The 20,137-nt window shown below is 35.1% G+C and overlaps 1 protein-coding gene across 1 annotated transcript in view; it reads left to right on the plus strand.

Moving 5' to 3' along the window:
* The window catches only part of INTU (inturned planar cell polarity protein), an 89,194-nt gene that overhangs the window by 32,672 nt on the left and 36,385 nt on the right, over window positions 1-20,137 (plus strand). Inside the window, exons 4-6 of the mRNA XM_003795530.1 lie at window positions 8,824-9,027; window positions 15,852-15,970; window positions 19,187-19,276. Of these exons, the coding sequence (XP_003795578.1) occupies window positions 8,824-9,027; window positions 15,852-15,970; window positions 19,187-19,276 (413 nt within the window). The remainder of the gene's footprint in view (window positions 1-8,823; window positions 9,028-15,851; window positions 15,971-19,186; window positions 19,277-20,137) is intronic.

Here is a 20,137-nt window from a genome sequence, read left to right on the forward strand (position 1 = left end):
GTTACTTGGTAATTTAGTAAGTTACTTATTAACTTAAGTATAATTAGTAACTAACTTAGTAACTTAGTAATTTAACTTAGTTACTTAGTTAACAAGTTACTTAGTTAACTTAGTTACTAGTTACTTAGTAACTTAGTTATGTTACCTAGTTACAAGTTACCTTGTACCTAGTTGCAAGTTACTTAGTAACTTTACTTAGTTACAAGTTACTTAGCTAACAAGTTACTTAGTTAACTTACTTAATTACAAGTTACTTAGTTAACTTGTTAACTTGTACCTAGGTACCTTGTACCTAGTAACAAGTTACTTACTAACTTACTTAGTTACAAATTACTTAGTAACTTACTTAGTTACAAGTTACTTGGTAACTTAGTTATAAGTAACAAGTTACCTGGTTACAAGTTACTTAGTTAACTTACTTAGTTACAAGTTACTTAGTAACTTAGTTATAAGTAACTAGTTATAAGTTACTTAGTTAACTTAGTTATAAGCTACTTAGTAACTTAGTTACTTAGTAATTTAGTTATAAGTTACTTAGTAACTTAGTTACAGTTACTTAGTAACTTAAGTAAGTATAGTTAGTAACTAACTTAGTTATAACTTAGTTAAGTTATACTTACTTAGTAACTTAAGTAAGTTAAGTTTTAAGTTACTTAGTAACTTAGTTAAGTTACTTGGTAACTTAAGTTATATGTTACTTAGTAACTTAGTCACTTAAGTAAGTTATTAAGTAACTAAGTAAGTTACTTAGTAACTTAAGTTAAATTATAAGTTACTTAGTAAGTTAAGTAAGTATAACTTTTTCTTATTATGAAAGTAATTTATGTTCACTGTTGAAATTTTGGCATATACAAAATGTCCAGAATAAAATCTCTTAGATTTCTACCAACTGAAAAGATCTATTATTAACATTTTATTGTATTTCACTCTTGCCCCCTCCAAAGTAAAAATATACATGCTTTTTGTTTGTTTGTTTTACTAGCAGAATTGGTATCATAGGTATGTCTTTTCCAAAAGCAAGCATAATAACTGTATAAAAAGGTAGTTAAATTCCTTTATTTAAAAACCATATTCAATTAGTAAAACACCTTTTTCTTACTTTGTTAGTATTGAAAGGGAGAGTGAACTATTAGCTTTTCACCACCAGCCATTTCCCTGAGGCCACGTAAAGTAGAAGTCTCAGTAGGACCAGGAAAGGAACTCCTATTCCTGTACGACAGGCAGTATGTTGAGTGCTTTGGCTTCATTGTTCCTTTAGTAATTTCACTAGTTCTTCATAAAACCTGTAAGATTCCAATGATTAGTATGCCTGTATTACAAAGTCAGACAATTAAGTTTGCTAACTCATCCTAGAAAAAATGCTGTTATATCTCATTGCTGAATATCAATCACTTAGGTCTCCTTTGAAGTATTCCCCTTGGGAAGTTATGCGTCCATGCCAGCACCTGGTTCACCCTTCAAAGCACTTTTTCTAGGATGGATTTGCGAATGTAAGTGTCAGACCTGTATGACACCTCTGATGGCCATTCCAGGAAAAGATTTCCAAAATTGTTTTGAGAGGTGTACTGCGCACTTGCATCAGTGTATAGCTTCCCAAGGGAGTACCTCAGGAATGACCGGAGTGATATTAAACAATAGGTATGTGGTACTTTTTCTGGGATGAGTTTGCCTACTTAATTATCTATCCTCATAAATGTGAAGAAAAAAATCTAAGAGAGATGTAATGATTTGCCCAAGATTTCACAATTAATAACTCAAAGGACTGAAATTCAAACTGACTCCCAAGCATGAGCCTTCCATTTCACACACTACCTGTGTGGATCTTGATGGGTGTATCCCCTTATTCTTGATGGGATAGGACTGATGAAGTAAACCTGTCTCGCCCAAAATTGTTTTATCTGGTTTGCACATGTGGCATTTGAAACAGTTATTCAAGTAATAAGAAAGGAAGAATGTTGATTTACGAAGATTGCCTTAGAAGATATTTTAACATTTAAATTGGGAAATATCTAACAGTAACATTTAAAAAAATATATTCAGAGTATAAAAATGATCTGAAAGCTTCTTATCTTGAAACAGAAGATGGCCTAAAAAACAGTATAATGTGGTGGAAATGACCCTAAGGAGAAGAAGGTCAGATCTCGTTTTAAGCCTTGCTCTAAAGAAGCTTCCAAATTCTTCTGGGCTTCAGTTTCCTCATCTATAATGAGGAGGTATTTGAGATGTTAATCTCTGAGCCCAATTCCAGCTCTACAATTCTGTATTTGTGTTTTAAGTAATTTTGGTTATGAATAGGTTCAGAATACTAGAATGAAATCCAAGGGCAAAGCCTGTATATTTAGTGAGGTATAAAAAACCCAAAGCATTTCTTTTAAGGCTAGATTTTAGTATTTTCTAAAATGTTTGTTTTAGATTCATCAAAAGTGTCTGTATTACAAAAGATAAAAAAGGACTGGAGAAAATATTCTAGATTAAGGCCGGCTAAGTGATATGCAACTAAATGCAGTGGATAATCCCTGATTGATGATGAATTGCAGTGGAGAATAGCTGTATTGGGACAACTGGGCAATTTGGACTTGGACTTTATTAGATAATAGTATTATATTTTATGTTAAAATTCCTAAGTGTGATAATTACATTGTGGTTATGTAGAATACCTTTATCCCTAGGAAATACATACTGAAGTACTTAGGGATGAGTATTAAAATGTCTACAAATAATTTACAGATGGTTCAGCCAAAACATTTAAAATATATATAGGAAAGAAAGGAGGTGGATAGAAGAAGAGGGAAGGAAGAGATGAAATGAAGCAAATGTGACAAAATGTTATCAGTGGTGAAACTGGCTAAGGAATATATGAGTGATCATTGTACTCTTCTTGTAACTTTTCTGTAGGTTTGAGAATTTTACAATAAAAAGTTGTTGATTAAAAAAGAAGTAGTTTTAGAAATTTAAAACAAGAGCAAATGTGCATGTGCTCTTCTAATTACTGACTTGTGATCTTGATCTGCTGCTGTAGGTCTGTACACTCATTCAACATGCATGTAACTGTGCATGTAATTGCATGGCTTGATCAAGGAGCTGGGGTCCAAATTTTGCAGTTGCCCAGGGCCCTCATTCAGTAGTGGGCCATGTCTGGCTTTCCTGGAGCTTTGGAGAACCCAAGGCTCAGAGTGACAGAATAAGACCCTCCTCCTTTTCTAGGGGATTCTTACGTCTCAGGTACTTAATAGGCTAGAAGAAGGGGGCAAAAAACTTCTTAACGGAGATGAGATTTAAGTACAATGTTTTAACTTTTTTAACTTTTATGATTTCTTTGTTACATGAAAGTGATCCTCATTTATACTATGAAAAAATTACAGACAAACTAGTAAAAAAATGTTTTTAAGAGTGGTGCCTATGGCTCAGCGAGGAGGGCGCCGGTCCCATATACTGAGGGTGGCAGGCTCAAACCCAGCCCAGGCCAAACTGCAACAACAACAAAAAATATATAGCCAGGTGTTGTGGCAGATGCCTGTAGTCCCAGCTACTCGGGAGGCTGAGACAAGAGAATCGCCTAAGCCCAAGAGGTGGAGGTTGCTGTGAGCTGTGACACCACGTCACTCTACTGAGGGCAACAAAGTGAGACTGTCTCAAAAAAAAAAAAGTTTTTAAGTTATAAATATTCCCTCTTCTCACAACACAGGATAACCATATTTAAAGTGGGTGATTGACTGGATCACTTTTGTAGTTTAGGAATTTATCACTCTGGATAGTGGAGTCATATGTAAGACTTGAAGTCTAGAAACCAGGTGGTCAGATTTGCAGCAGTCCAGAAGAGAGCTGATAAAGGCCTGAACAAAGAGGCTGAGTGTGGGAATGGAGAAGGAGTAGATTAGATTTAAGATACAGAGGAAATTAGGAGGACAGTACTTCCCACAGGAGAGAGAGAAGTCCAGGAAACCTTCCAGCTTTTGTCTTCAGTAACTCAGTGAGTTTGCCCAAGAAGAAACAAGAATGGAAAAGAGATCATTTGCTGAGCCAGTCAGACTCAATTCCTATAAAATTTTGACTAAGGAATTTTGTCAGTTTGTGAAAGGGAAAGGATGAGACATGCAGAGAGCAGCGTAGTGTTATGAGAGAAATAGCACGAACTGTGAGGCAGAGGTGAGAGACTGGTCAGCTTCTGTAGCTGCTTAAGCTTCTGGCATTTTTCTGGCCTGGTCTGTGAAGACAAAGGTAGCTAAAAGGAAGGGAGAGGATTTGTTTGGGAGAGGCTGAAGAGATAGTGCTTTTAAAATAGGATAGGTTGAAGACTAAAGTAGGAAGAGGGGTGATTAACACAAAAGGACTTTGAAGTGATGAGTTATGGAGGGCATGTCCTGAAAGGCATACCATCTCCTGAACTGGCAGGGAAGGAGGAAAGGCTGGGCAAACTGCACAAATTAGAGGAGGGAAATGAGGAATCATAAATTTCGTTACAGGTTAAAGTCTGTGGAATAACAATATAAAACTGTTTAGAGAAGCTTCATATAAACTGACTTACAGTGGGTATTACTTAATGAAAGTTTCTCCTATAAAACATACATCTTTAATATTTATATATATCAACCTGCTACTAAAAAAAGCACTTAACTCTGGCCAGGCACAGTGATTCCTGCCTATAGTCCTGGGACTTTGTGAGGCCAAGGTGGGAGGAACACTTGAGGCCACGAACTCAAGACCAGCCTAGGCAACATAGCAAGACACCCCATCTCTATAATTTTTTTTTTTTTTAGTTTGCTAGGCCACACATGCCTATAGGCCTTGTTACTGGGGAGGCAGAGGCAGGAGGATCAGTTGAGGTCAGGAGTTTGAGGCTTCAGTGAGCTGTGATGTGACCGCTGCACTCCAGTCTGAGTGACAGAGTGAGACCCTGTCTTTAAAACAAATAAAAAAAAAAAATTTAACACTTAATTTGATTATGTCTTATCCTGTATAATTTTATTCATTTTATCAAGGCAACCAGATTTCCTGACATTTATAGCTCCTTATCATGTAAGCTTTTAAAAATGTCTTTGTAAACCATTAATTATCTTTGTATTGTAAAGCCAACTTTACTTAAATCAGAAGAATGGTGGCTAAAATAACTCCTTAAAGAATTTTAATGGATGGTTCTGGAGTGTGTGTTTTTGTCACAGTGAGGGGAAAAGGTCCTTGCAGCACAGAAAAAAAATGATGTTTGCCAAGTATAACATTAAAAGTTAGTTTTCAGATATGTACTTTTTCACCAAGTGTAATGAACCAGTATTAAATTTTTGATTGTTGTTGCTGCCTAAAGTAAAATTAGTGAATTTTTAAGTCTGCTGCCTCATTTCCTTTTATCATTTTTTGGTGAGTCACACCCTGTCTTTTGACCTCTCCACCGACAAGAATGGCAGTTAGAAAAGATGCCCTCCCTGTTCTGAGATGTGTTTCTTTCTCTGGGAGCCGGCCTTCTTGTCACCACTAGTTATGCACAGCTGTCACAGACTCCAACAGAGCCTGTGCCCATGACTCCTGCTTCCCTCAGATTCACTTATCTTGTGCTCCCTGCCTCCCCCCGCCCCCCATCAGATTTCTCCTCCTCCACTCTACTCACACCTGCACTCCTAGCTCTTCTCTAAAGCCCAGTGTCAAAGGACAATGTTTAAAGCTCCCATTATCCTGTCACAATGTCCACACTCAGGAATTGCCCAAATTCTAAAGATTTCTCACATTTCTAGGAAACTACCAAAGGCTTTGCATGTATTTCCTTTTGGATACTTCCAAATCCTTATCCAGATAAAAGACCCTCTTTGCCTACAAAGCCATTCATCAGACCCTACTGAAGAATTATATATTTTATACTTATTATATTTATAGTTGTGTTTATATTTATGTATACATAGGTTGAGCCATCCCCACTGGAATACATGTCACCCACAGAACAGTCTTATAGGTCACATAATGATTATGTGGAGCTTGGGTCAAAAACTCACACCAAAGTTGTGTTTATTTTTATGTTTACATATATTGAGCCATCCCTACTGGAATAGATGCCACTCTCAGAACTTAGTCTTTCAGGCCGCATCATGAGTACATGGAGCTTGCCTGACGTCAAAACTCAACACCAAATATTCTTTTCCATGCCTTCCAAGATGATCACTTCTAAAATGGTGTCTCTTCAGCTCTTTCTTACCTTAACCTCACATTGGTTTTCATCAGATTGATTGTTCTCACATAGTGTCTGTAATTTTTTATGTTTTTGTTTAGTTTGCTTAATATTTCCCCCCCAAGTATATGAATTTTATGCTCAGCCCTTTTCCAACGTCAGGTTTCTAGAAAACATAAAAAACTCAGAAAATATTTATCTTTTCAATTTGAAATTATATTAAATGTTTTATAAAAAGACATGATCATCAGGTTCCAGAAAAATGTCACAAAGACCTTCTTCCTTCCAATTCTTTATACAGATTACCCCCAGCCTTGGCCTATTTCATCTTTATCCTGAATATATACATATAGATGAATTGAGACCCTGTCTCTATTTTCTTTTCTACCTGTTCATACAATAAAATCTCAGAGTTAGAAAAGATGTACATTTAACTTAATTCACTTTAAGTAGACAAAATTAATGTATGCCCCTGAAATGCCTCAGTCAGCTACAGGTAAGCAAAATAAAATACAACCACAGTTGCTCCTTGTCAACAAAAAAGAGAGACCTAGATTTTTTTCTTTTGGGAAATTTTCTTCATCAAGATAGATTTATTTTACATTGTAATACTAATAGCAGTTGGATAAGTAGCTGGGGCCATGAGTGATCTTTTTTTTAATATACTTAACATTTATTTATTTACTTATTTATTTTTTAGAGACAGAGTCTCATTTTGTTGCCCTCAGTAGAGTGCTGTGACATCACAGCTCACAGCAACCTCCAGCTCTTGGGCTTAGGCAATTCTCTTTCCTCAGCCTCCCAAATAGCTGAGACTAACAGGTGCCTACCACAACGCCCAGCTATTTTTTTTTTTTTTTCTTTTTTGCAGTTTGGCCAGGGCTGAGTTTTAACCTGCCATCCTCAGTGTATGGGACTGGCACCCTACTCACTGAGCCACAGGCACCGCCCCTACTTAACATTTTTAATGAAAATATATGGATATATAAAGCTCATTTGTAAAAAGTGACTGTAATGTGTTAGATTTGTCATGTTTTTAAATTTGTCTTGAAAATGATGTTTCTTAATAAATTATTAAAAATGGGGATTGTTTATTATGGATCTTGATAATTTAAAAATATTTTCTGCCAAAATGTAACTTTCTACATACAAACAGTTTTACCTACTTTTAAATATTGGCTGTTTCTTTATTCATGGTCAAGCATGAATTTATTTTTTATTTATTATGTATATTTTTTTGGAGACAAGAGTCTCACTGTGTCACCCTCCATAGAATGTTGTGGCATCACAGCTCACAGCAACTGCAAACTCTTGGGCTTAAGCAGTTCTCTTGCTTCAACCTCCTGAGTAGCTGGGACTACAGGTGCCCACCGTGACGCCCAGCTATTTTTTGTTGAAGTTGTCATTGTTGTTTAGCTGGCCCATTCTGGATCTGAACCCACCAGCCTCGGTATATGTGGCTGCCTCCATAACCACTGTGCTACGGACACTAAGCCATGAATTTATTTTTTTAACTTTTAAAATGTAATCTTGGGGTACAAGTGAATCTTTCTAAGAGTAGAATGTGAATGTTTTAAAACAATAACTGAGAAAATGACATGAAGGCTGTGTTGACCAGTTTGATGAAAGTATTTCAGATTGCATGTGAAAACCCCACACTGTACCCTAGAAGTGCATTAATGTACATAGTTACCATTCAATAAAAAAAAAAAAAAAAAAAATGTAATCTTATTGTAGAAGAATTGGGCTTTAATGTTTGAATGTAAAACTTTATAGATTATTACCATTAGAATTTCTATTTTACTCATACTTTGTACATATATATATAGCTTATCCTGAACCTCCTCACTACATTATATGTGCATGTGTAGTGAAATGTCTTATAGTCAAGAGGTACACTAGTGCTTCTTCTAAATGAGGGAGTTGTCTTCGGCCAGCTGGTATCTAGATGAATAGCTCCTTTTTCAAGGAAAGGTAATTGAGAAGTAGAAGCTACCTTTCAATAACTGGAAAATGGCCACATTCTAGACTCTTACCAGTCTTGAGATCAGGCTGTGAAATTAAAACTACCTTGATAGAACTAACAGATAATCTTCTTAGAGTCACGATCCAAGATCCAGTATGTCGATAGTTTTTTGCTGTCCTTGCCCTTCGTTTAAAAGAGCCAGAAAGAATGTCTCAGAGAAGAATATCTTAAATATCACCCTATTTGGAATGAGAGCTAACTCTGATTATGTGAGGTCACTCTTAATGCTGAACCTCTTCCATTTATCTTCCTTGGATGAGTTAGTGCTATCAGTATTTATAATGTAGTGTTGCTCTCTACTTACACTCTCACATCATAGTAATTTCTTTTTTTTTAAATGACATTTCTTGTTTTTGCAGTCAGTAATTCAGGATGCTATGATTACGTTTAAATAAGTGAATTTTTGTACTTGCGTTATGCATTCTTACTCAATAAATATTTGTACTGATATGTGTCAGATACTCTTCTAAGAGCTAGAGATACAATTATATAAAGAGTACGCAGCCTGTAATGAGGAGCCCTTGCTCTAGGATGACTTAAATATACTGTCCATACCTGGGTGCATGTGCATGCACACATCTCTTTTTGAACATTGCAGCTGATTTTCCCTTGTTGAAAAATTAACACATTGTTTTAATTTTTAAAGGTAAAACTGACATTTGAAAATGCATATGCTGTGAAAAAGGAGACAACCCAACCAAGAGAGAAAAAGGCACCATCAAACACAAGTGATTTAGTCAAACTTCTATGGGGAGAAGAGGATGAAGGTGTCCAGCAGAACATCCTAGACACTCCTCATATTATTATGTATCTTACACTACAACTTGACTCAGAAACATTGAAAGAAGAGGTAAGTGTCTTCTCCAAAGTGCAGAGAAAAAAGTAAGGAGCTTGTATAGTCTTCTTATGGAGTAGTGAGCATTTTTGACTTAAGAAACAAAAGTGAATGAATTGTTTTATTGTTATTCTTTAAAAATCTTTGTATATTGTATACTCTGTCATGGATATGAATATTTCATACTGCAAATGTCTTAAAAATAAAAGCAGTTGAATTATTCACTTATCTTAAGCAGTAGGAAAAGGTAAAGGGAGAGGAAGGCATTATTGGAATGTCTTCTAATTTGGAAGCTAAGGTCCTGTTAGCTGTTTTGTTTTAGTAGGCTTTATTGAGTTTTCATTATGTATAATAAACTCAGCAGTTTGAAATGTACAATTTGATGAGTTTTGACAAATATACACAGTTGTGTAACTATTATCACAATCACGATGTGGAACATTTTCATCACCCCAAAAGTGTTCTTTTGTTCCCTGTTATAATTAGTATCCTTTTGCTAGCTTTTAATTCAAGGGGATGTAGTATTAACTTTCTTTCATAGATTGTAAATAGTTTTTACTTTTTACATATTCTTTTGCTATTCATTGATTTTTTTCAATGTATATTGAACTCCTCTTTTATGCCTGGCATAGGATCAGATATTGGGTATTTTTATTTGCAGGTAAGAAAATGATACTAGTAAAGATAAAAAAAAAAAATGCTCAAGTTCACATAGCTAGTAGCTGACATTAATTTCTACTTAAATGAAGGTGGTTTCCTTTCTAAATTCTGTGTCTTTTCTACATCAGGTTACTTCTCAGCATAGATGTTTTGTTGGCATTAATTGTTTTGTTCAAATTGTCTTTATCTTTTACCAATTTCTTGTCTGCTAAGTCTATTTATAATTAATTGAAGTGTGGATATCTCCCACTTGGATGAGAATTTTTCCATTTTCCCCTCTGATTCTACATCTTTTTGCTTTATATATTTCAATACAATTCTATTAGATGCATTAAGGTTTAAAATTATTAAATCTTCTTGGATAATGGAATCTTTTAGATTATAATGTAATACTTTCTACCCTAATAATGTTTTGTTTTAAAGTCTTCCTTTAAGATTAACATTTAAAAATAATTTTTTTAATATTTAATATTAGTAGAACTTTATTGTGTAAGTATTTGAATGGGTGTTTTTATTTCTTTTTCTCACTTTGTTCTATGTTTTTCATATACCTCTTTCATACAGTATATTTCCCATCTAGCAGTCTCTAACTTCTGACTGACAAATTTAGTGAGTCCATTTATAGAGATTACTGATATATTTAAATTTGTTTCTCTTATCTTCTTTAAAAATTCTATTTGATTTAAATCTTTTATCTATCTTGAATCAATTTTTGTAAGTGGTGAAAGGTATGGGTCCAGTTTCAGTCATTTATATGTGGTTATCCAGTTCTTCTAGCACCATTAATTGAATAGGGATTCTTTTCAAAGATCAGATGGGTATAAGAGATTGGTTTTATCTCTTGGTTTTCTATTCTGTTCCAAATGTCTGTGTCTCTGTTTTTATGCCAATACCATGCTGTTTTGAGTACTGTGGACTTGTAATATAGACTGAAGTTTGGTAGAGTGATGCTCCAGCTTTAGTTTTATTACTAAGAATTGCCTAGGCTATATGGGGTGAAACTACAAACTAATATAGCCTCTTTGGAAAGAAGTGTGGAGAATCCTCAATGAACTAAAATTAGATCTCTCATTTGAGCCTGTAATCTCTCTACTGGGCATCTACCCAGAAGAAAAAATCATTTTATGATAAGACCATATGCACTAGATTGTTTACTGCAGCTTAATTTCCAAGACTGTAAATAGGACATAACACAGGTCAGACAGAATTCCTACCATTTAGGAAACAAATGCCTATCAGCTCAGGAATGGATTAACAAACTGTGGAATGAATATGTATGCCATGGAATACTATTCAACCATAAAAAAGATGGTGACTTTACATCTTTTATATTAACCTGGATGGAGTTGAGACACATTCTTCTCAGTAAAGTATAACAAGAATGGAAAAACAAAGATCCAATATGCTCATTACTAACATGAAGCTAGTAGACAATCTAATTTATACCCACATAAGGAGAAAAACTCATTTCAAATTAAGTTGGGGGAAGGGGGAAAGTTTCTGCTGAGAAGTCTGAAGTATTAGAGCTCTTTTGTATGTTACTTTGCTTCTTTTCTTTTGCTGCTTTTAAGATCCTTTCTTTGTTCTTGACCTGTAAGAGTTTGATTGCTACATGCCTTGAGGTAATTTTATTTGGTTTAAATCTGCTTGGTGGTCTTTGACCTTCTTTTACCTACATAGTCATCTCTTTCTCTAGGTGTGGAAAGTTTTCTATTATTATTTCTTTGAATAAACTTGCTACCCTGACATCTCTTTCTATATCCTCTTTAAGGCCACTAACTTACATTTGCTCTTTTTAGGTGATTTTCTAGGTCTTGTAGGTGTGCTTCAGTCTTTCTATTCTTTTTTTTTTTTTCCTCTGTGTATGTTCATATAGCTTTTCTTTGAGCTCACTAATTCTTTATTCTGCTTGATCAGTTTTGCTGGGGAGAGATTCTGATGCATTTTTCAGTTTGTTAGTTGAATGTTTGAGCTCCAGAATCACTACTTGATTTTTTTTTTTATTATTTCATTCTCTTTATTGAATTTCTTTGATAGAATTCTGAATTTCTTCTCTGTGTATTCTTGATATTTACTGGGATTTCTCAAGACAGCTATTTTGAATTCTCTGTCTTTAGAGGTCACATATTTCTGTCACTCCAGGAATGGTCATGGTGCCTTAGTCATATGGTGAGATCATGTTTTCCTGGATGTTCTTGAAGATTGTTTATGTTCATTGATGACTGGGCATTGAGTAATTACATATTTATTTCAGTCTTCATACTCTAAGCTTGGTTGTACCCATCCTTCTTGAGAGAGCTTTCCAAGAATTCAAAAGGGATTAAATATTATGACTAAGCCTGGGATCACTGCAGTTATTTCAGCACTAGGAGGCATGCTAAGCCCACAAACACAGCAACCTTTGCAGACTCCTAGATACACAGTCTTTGTAGATTCTGGGAAGAGCAGGAAAAATTCCCTAAGTTACCAGGCGTCTTGCTTTCTTCCCTTCTCTTTCTCCCAATCAGAAAGAGTCTCCACACTTGGCTTCCTAAAGTTAGAAAAAGGGTGTTATGGACATTCTGCTAGCCAAGACATCTGGCACCACACTGGATTATACCTGAAACCCACAGCCTTCTAGACCAGCTCAGTATTGGAGCTCACCCAAGGTCCATGGCCACTTCTATCTGCTACTGATGTTTATTCAAGGACCAAGGCCACTTTAGTTAGCAGATAATGAATCATTTGCCATAGCAGCAAATTCTTATCTGGCTCAGGGTGAGTCCAGAAATGCCATCTAGCAGCAAAGGCCTAGAATCAGAGGATTTGGGAATCTGCCTGATGATTTATTTCAGTGTGGCTGAGCTGGTACCCAGGATGCAAGCAAAGTCCTCTGTACTCATCCCTCGCCTTCCACCAGACAGAAGGAGTGTTTCCCTAGGCTGTATTGCCTGGACTTGGAGTAGAGATGTGAATACTCCTTGGGCCACCACAGCTGCTGATCTCACACTGAGCTATACCCCAAATCTACTGCCTCTGAAACCAGGCCAGCACCAGGGCTTGCCCAAGGACTGCAGTCCTTGTAGTTTGACTGCCAAGGCCCCAGGCCACTTTAGTCAGCTGGTGGTGGATGCAGCTAGGACTTGGGTTCCTCCTGTTGAGTTTAAGCATTCCCCTCAGGCTGGGCTGGTCGAAATGCAGCCTTTAGGAGTAGTGGTAGAATTCTGCCCTGTGTTGTGTCCTATTGGGACAGGGTAGCACTGAGTTCCATTGCAAAATCCCATACTTGCTTTGCTTTCCTTACCTAAGCACACAGATTCTCTCTTTATGCCGGACTTCCTGGGGTTGGAGAAAGGTGCTGTAGGCAATGTAAGACTTCCCTACCCGTTCAATGCTTGTTTCTTTATTATGTTAAAACCAGGTACTGTGATCACTCATGTGCTTTTTTGGTTCTTACTAAGATGCTTTCTTAACATGGATAGATGTTCAATTTGGTGTTTCCACAGAGTGATGAGTGCTAGAAGATTCTTTTTGGCTATCTTATTCCACTTACTCCCCTAAACAATTATACTTTTATTTTTAGAAATTCCTGAAAAGTGTTTAACTAATCTACTTTTCAAATCTGCCATGATAATCTGGTGGCCTCTTTTTGCTTGCTTATTGTGATTCTATACTTAATCTCTCTAAGTGTTTCATATATACCTTTTCTCTGTTCTATATTTGCCCATTCTTTTATCTCTCGTCATATGTTGTGGCCGGCCTTCTCATCTGCTTAAGGATCTTTGACCAAATTTGTTGTTTGACTTTATTTTGGAGAATACTTTCTTCCAAAGAGATTTTTCTTCTTCTGCTTCTGCCACTAACTGACCCGGGGCCTTACTTGGGGGTCCAAGCTTAACATGGTGGTTTTGGGTTCAGCTCATAAACCTTTTAGTAGTAGCCCAGTGCTCAGTGTCCTGACTGAGACTGTTGTAGGCAGGACAGAGCTGCCTCTGTTCTTCTTTTCCACTCACCACTCTCAGCTCAGGCCCCAGCTTGTTTTGAAGCAGTGAGAAAGGAGGTTGAAAGGAGACTGCCCTTGGAAACCTCTCTGCTTATGTGCCAGCTATTGAACAAGTATGTTGGCCATGGCCATTTTCTCAAAGCAGCTAGTCTACCATAGTGCTTTCAGCAGAAGTGAGATCTGAAAGCTTATGTAACTAATCCACACTCCTTTGTTTTTCAAATCTTTTCAGACTGTATTCTCAAGGCTAAAGTTATTTTAGCAAAGAAATACATTTCTTGGTGTTGCTTTATATCAAAATTTAGTAAACTATTAAAAGCAAGGATTTACTCATACATAATTTTGTTATTTTCTGTGTTCAGGAAATTGCATATAGACCTAGAGTTAATAATTCCAATTTTTGTGTATGTTACTGGCCCCTTATATTTTTAAAGCAAGTAAAATGCTTAAACATTTATGATGTATAACAAAAAACAATTTTTCATTATGTGTTATGTAACATCCTGAATCTTTCTAGGTCATTTTAGAGCAGATGACCTTTGGTCATCTTTGCCTTTGTTTCCATGGGAAAGTGTGTAGATGTTTCTCAAATGAACAGGTTTCTGTCTGTTGCCAACCCTGTATCAAAGTGTAATTAGGAGAGGCTTTTTATTCTTATTGTACAGAGTAGAAGCTGTTGCAAATGCATGCTACTAATAAGTGCTTTAAAATACAGCTAATTAAACTGGTCATGGACCATAGAGTTTGCCAGGTCTTTAATCATGAGGCTTTAATAGCTGCAATAGAGACTTTCTCAATTGTCTGTTTCTGTTTTTTTTTACTGGCATGACTTAAAATGTCATAAGGTCATTTTGTTTTCTATGAGTTACATATATTTAATGAAAACTTGTCTTCAAGTTACAAGATTTGAAAATGTAAGGGCCATAAGCTGGGAGACTTAAAAAAAAATCAAATAGTATTAATTATTTGTTTAAGGTAGTGTTCGGTATTTTGGCTAAATATAATATAATTATTTATTGGCCAAGATTTAAATTTACTAAGTAGAAATAATAGAAGATCTTAGCTGATGTTTGACTCAATCTCTAAAGATAAAATAATGTTTTGAAACTGTTGTTACACTTGAAATATTGCAAGAAAGTTTGAGTTTTTAGAGCCAAAGAAAAGACATAATATTTAAGGAGTTAGGACTTTGAATTGAAGCTCTAAATTAGTATTTATGAATATAGTCATTAAACAGTATAACTGGAAGCTACTCTGAGTGCTTCATGGTTTCTATCTTGACATTGTTATTTAGCCTGCTTTTAATTTGCCTTGTGAGAAAAATAGATGTTCCTTTAAGCAATAGCAAAAGAGTACAGTATAGAATGGCTTCTCTCTATGTGTAAAAGTATTAGTGCACATTCTGATTTTGAAATGTTATTTTATTTTGTGAAAACTGTTTCCTACGAATGTGCTCTTCTTGAAAGTAGAAAAATGTTAAGCATTGGGTGAATTATGTTATAGATCTAGTATTTTCCATAATTTAAAATATAATGTGTTTTCTTTCAAAGTATAAATTCAGATTTTTTATGGTATGCAGGCCCTTTCAAATTTAAGGCAGAGAAGATTCTATAGTATCATGATACTTTTTTTCTTCCTATCTATACTACCTTAATTTAATTTTGTATTCTCACTTTGCACATTTAATTGCAGCCTTGTCTTGAGTTTAAATAAACATTTAATGATTTCACCAAAGACAATGAAGATTATCTTTTAAAAGTCAACATGAAAGTAATTGAATTTAGGACTTCTAAAAGTTAACTTGTGGTATCTGGGTAGGTATGTAACTACAGGACATACTGGTATCTCTAGAATACAATTAAAGATAATAAAATATTACTATTAAAATTATTGAAGTTTAAAACAGTGATTGAAATTAATTGTAATTGAACAGTATCCTACTCAGTATATTATTGGTATCGTGGCCAAAATTGGCAGGCTCTAACTTATTTTCAAGTGTACTATTTGAAATGCTAGTTAATATGTTAAAATTCCAGGCTTAGTTCTCTCTTTGTGTTTGAATAAAATTCCTAAAGCTGAAAGGATTCACTTTATCTTGTTGTTTTTTTCTCAGTACAAAGTTTGAACTTTTCATGACAAAAATAATGGGTGAAAAATTTGGGCAGTTGGATCATTTCTGTTTCCTTTCATTTGACAGCAGGAAATTCTTTATCATTATCCAAAGTCTGAAGCTTCTCAAAAACTTAAAAGTGTGAGAGGGATTTTTCTCACACTTTGTGACATGCTGGAAAATGTAACTGGGACACAAGTTACTAGGTAATAACTTTTGTTTTGCTTTAACTCTGTTCCTTTTAAGTTCTTTTCAATTATGAAGTCAAATATCCATTCCATGCTGATTTACCCACCTTGACTTTGAGATGTGGAAGTTAACTTAGGGGAGGAAGGAGCTGAAAGCTTTTAATTTGTTTTTGCTTTTGTTTTTTCATAAAATAAATCTAAGAGTAATATCCAAATTCCTTTCTTAATATTTCACCAATTTTAGAGTTTCCAAAGAAATTTTATCTCAAATTTTAAGTGCTGGCATCATACTGATAAATATCAAGTTGAGTATTTAAGTTTTAACTTTTTCTTTCCCCCATTTTCGATAAGAATGGCACTTCTGTAATTTTAAAATAGGTAGGATCTGCAAGACAACAGAAGAATTTCTTTAATTAACCAGATAAAATTCATGTTTAACTCTGTGACTATTAATATAGTATATATAGAAATATTCATTTTCAAGGCAAGAGTAACCAAGACTCCCTTTACATAGTAGTGTGTAAGTTTACATTCATAAACGCATGTTGTAAGCCTCTTTTCATTTTTTAACAGCTTTACTAAAATATAGTTCATAAACAATACAAACACAAATTTGTTCATTTAAAGTATACAGGTAATACTTTATACTTTAATACTCGTTTAAACTATACAGGTAGTTTTTAGTATATACACAGATACGTGCAACCATCATCAAAGTCAATTTTAAAACAATTTCCTCCCCTCAAAAAGAAATCCTATACCCTTTAGTTGTCAATCAGCCCAAGCCCTAGGCAACTACACATCTACTTTCCATCCCTATAGATTTCCCTATTCGGGACATTTCATATAAATAGAATCATATAATTTGTAGCTTTCTGTCACTAGCTTCTTTCATTTAGCATAATGTTTTCATGGTGCATGCCTCATTTTTAATCTTATTAGAGAAAAAAATGTTTTCTCTTCAAATATGGATTTTGCTTTTTTTACCTTTTTGTTACTGTAAAGGATAAATATTATTTTACTTAATATTTAGATCTTGTTATTCATGATAATACATGGATTGAACATAGGGGAGGCAGTAATACCATTAGAGAAACTTTTTTGAGGAACTATAAATCTGAAAATTATTATTTTAGGAGTTCATTAGCAATGTATGCATTCTTTGTTACATACATACCTTTTAAATTATAGTACTATAACATACTATTAAAAAGTATAGCATTTGTCTAAAAGTATATGATTTTTAAACTTAGACAAAAGTATGTTCTTTTTGAAAAAATCTGTAATAATTTATATTTTAAATACCACATACTTAACATTCTTTTTATTTCTGTAGTTCACTATTATATCTCTTATTGGAATATATTTAATTTTTTTCAACTTCACTGAAATATAATTGAAATTCAATAAACTGTACATATGTAAAATGTACAATTTGATCAGTTTTCACATAGGAATATACCCTAAAACCATTGTCACAATTATTCAGCACCCCCAAAAGGTTGAGAACACATTTAAATCTGACTTATGTTTTAGTTACTTATTTATATATTGTGTCCTGCATTGAATTGCCATCTTCAGAGCTGAAACCACATTGTCCTTTCTTTGTAACTTGTTTAGCAAATCATGTTCATAGGTAGGCAATCACAAAATATTTGTTAAATTAACCACCTGGGCTGGGCACGATGGTTCACGCCTATAACCCTAAAAGTCAATCTGGAAGGCTGAGGCAGGTGGATTGCCTGAACTCAGGAGTTCAAGACCAGCCTAAGCAAGACCAAGACCCCATTTCTAGACATAGCCAGGTATTGTGAGGGGCACTTATAGTCCCAGCTACTTAGGAGGCTGAGGCAAGAGGATCGCTTATGCCCAAGCGTTTGAGATTGCTATGAGCTGTGACACCATAGCATTCTACCTAGGGCGACAAAGAGAGACTCTGTCTCAAATAAATAAATAAACCAACCAACTGACTGGGATGGAAGCTTTGTTTTAAAATAGAAATTATAAGGGTGGTGCCTGTGACTCAAAGGAATAGGGCACGGGCCCTATATACCAGACGTGGAAGGTTCAAACCCAGCCCTGGCCAAAAACTGTAAAAAAAAAAAAAAAAGAAAAGAAAGAAAGAAAGAAATTATATATAGTCATTAAACTTACTGTTAGCAAAAGACATTTTTGTTTGTTTGTTTTTGAGACAAAGTCTCACTCTCTTGCCCCAGATTAGAGTGCCATGGCCATAGCCTAGCTTATAGCAACCTTACGGATCTGGAATCAAGTGATCTTCCTGCCTCTCTCAAGTAGCTGGGACTTATAGGAACCTACCATAACATCCAGCTAATTTTTCTGTTTTTAATAGAGACAGGTTCTCCCTCTTGTTCAGGTTGGTCTTGAACTCCTCAGCTCATATGATCTTCCTGCCTCAGCCCCAGAGTAAGTACTAGGATAGAATTACAGACATGAGCCACTATGCCAGGCCAAGACTTTCAACATTTTTTTTTTCTTTTTAGAGACAGTGTCAGGTTAGTGTTCACCCAGGCTGGAAGTGCAGTGGCACAATCATAGATCACTATTACCTCAAACTCCTAGGCTCAAATGATCCTCTCCCACCTCTGCCTCTTGAGTAGCTAGGACTACAGGTACACACCACCATACTTGACTCATTTTTTTCATTTTTTATAGAGACAGGTGTTGCTATGTTGCCCATGTTGGTCTTAAACTCTTGGGCCTCAAGCACTCCTCCTGCCTCAGCCTCCCCAAGTGCTGAGATTACAAGTATGAGCCACTGTGATTAGTCTACATGTATTTTCTGTAATGGGCCTATCTTTGTTTGGCTGGATTTCTTGGATTATTTGGGGTTTTTTGTTGTTGCTGTTGGGACAGAGTTTCACTTATTAACACCCAGTAGAGTACAATGGTGTCACAGCTCACGGCAACCTCCAACTCCTTGGGCTTAGGCAATTCTCTTGCTTCAGTCTCCCAAGTAGCTGGGACTACAGGCACCCGCTACAACACCTGGCTATTGATTACTTGTTTTTTTTTTTTTAAATTTATACTATATTTTAATTATCATACAATTCCTTGCCTTTTTCTGTGTCGCAGTTAGGTATCTGAAAAGAAATTTGGTTATTGGGTATTAACTTCTTAATCATACTACATGTAATCTTTTATGAATGATTTTTATAATTTTATGACATTTAAAAATATTTTAACCTTATTTTGAATATATTTTTTTCTTAGTTCATCTCTCCTTTTAAATGGGAAACAAGTTCATGTGGCTTATTGGAAGGAATCTGACAAGTTATTGTTAATTGGCCTGCCTACTGAAGAGTAAGTCAATTTTTGTTTACCTTAATATAATTTCTTAAAATAATGTTAACAAAGTCTGTTTCATTAAAATTCCTTAAATTTTTACAATTCAAAAGCCTATTGCACAAGTGAAATGGTTACCTGTGTTTATTGTATGAATAATGCACAAAAGTGCCACGAAAGCGCAGTTGGACCAATTAGTAAGGATGGGGGCTGCTAATACACTTACTTGTGGAGAGTACAGAGGTGGCTGAGAGATGAACTTATTCTCTGCTTAAGCTTTTGGCAATATTGTGATTTGGATTTTACATCTTTATATATATATTTTTTATTTTTGGAGATTTTCGAGAATTAAGGGTCAACAGAAGGAGATTTTGTCTTTATGTTGAGCACCTTTGACAAAATAAGGAATATGTAACCCTAAAGTGACTTCACTGATGTACATCTGACATTGTCACGGTCTCCCTCTTAACTTTTCTGTAAAAATTTTGAAATATATCTTATTTTAATCTTTAGAGGTAAAAGCAGGATTGTCATTTATAATGTTCTAACCTTGAGCCCAGGCACTGTGGTAGGTATTTTACATTCATTTAAATTCATTTAACCTTCAAAATAAGCTCCAGACGTACTTAATGGTTACTTGTTCCATTTTACAGATGAGGAAAGTAAAACTAAACAAGCATTAAATAACTTCTCAAGGACCACATAATCAGCAGAAGACAGAACTAGAAATTTGAATAAGGGTCCCTCTGAATTCTTTCTGCTACAGTGTTTCCCTAATGCCATAGGACATTAAAAACTAGAAGGGAGGCTCGGCGCCTGTGGCTCAAGTGGCTAAGGTGCCAGCCACATACACCTAAGGTGGCGGGTTCGAATCCCCAG

Source organism: Otolemur garnettii, unplaced genomic scaffold (assembly GCF_000181295.1).
Source record: "Otolemur garnettii isolate 467f Iridium unplaced genomic scaffold, OtoGar3 scaffold00093, whole genome shotgun sequence".
Classification (NCBI taxonomy): Eukaryota; Metazoa; Chordata; class Mammalia; order Primates; family Galagidae; genus Otolemur; species Otolemur garnettii.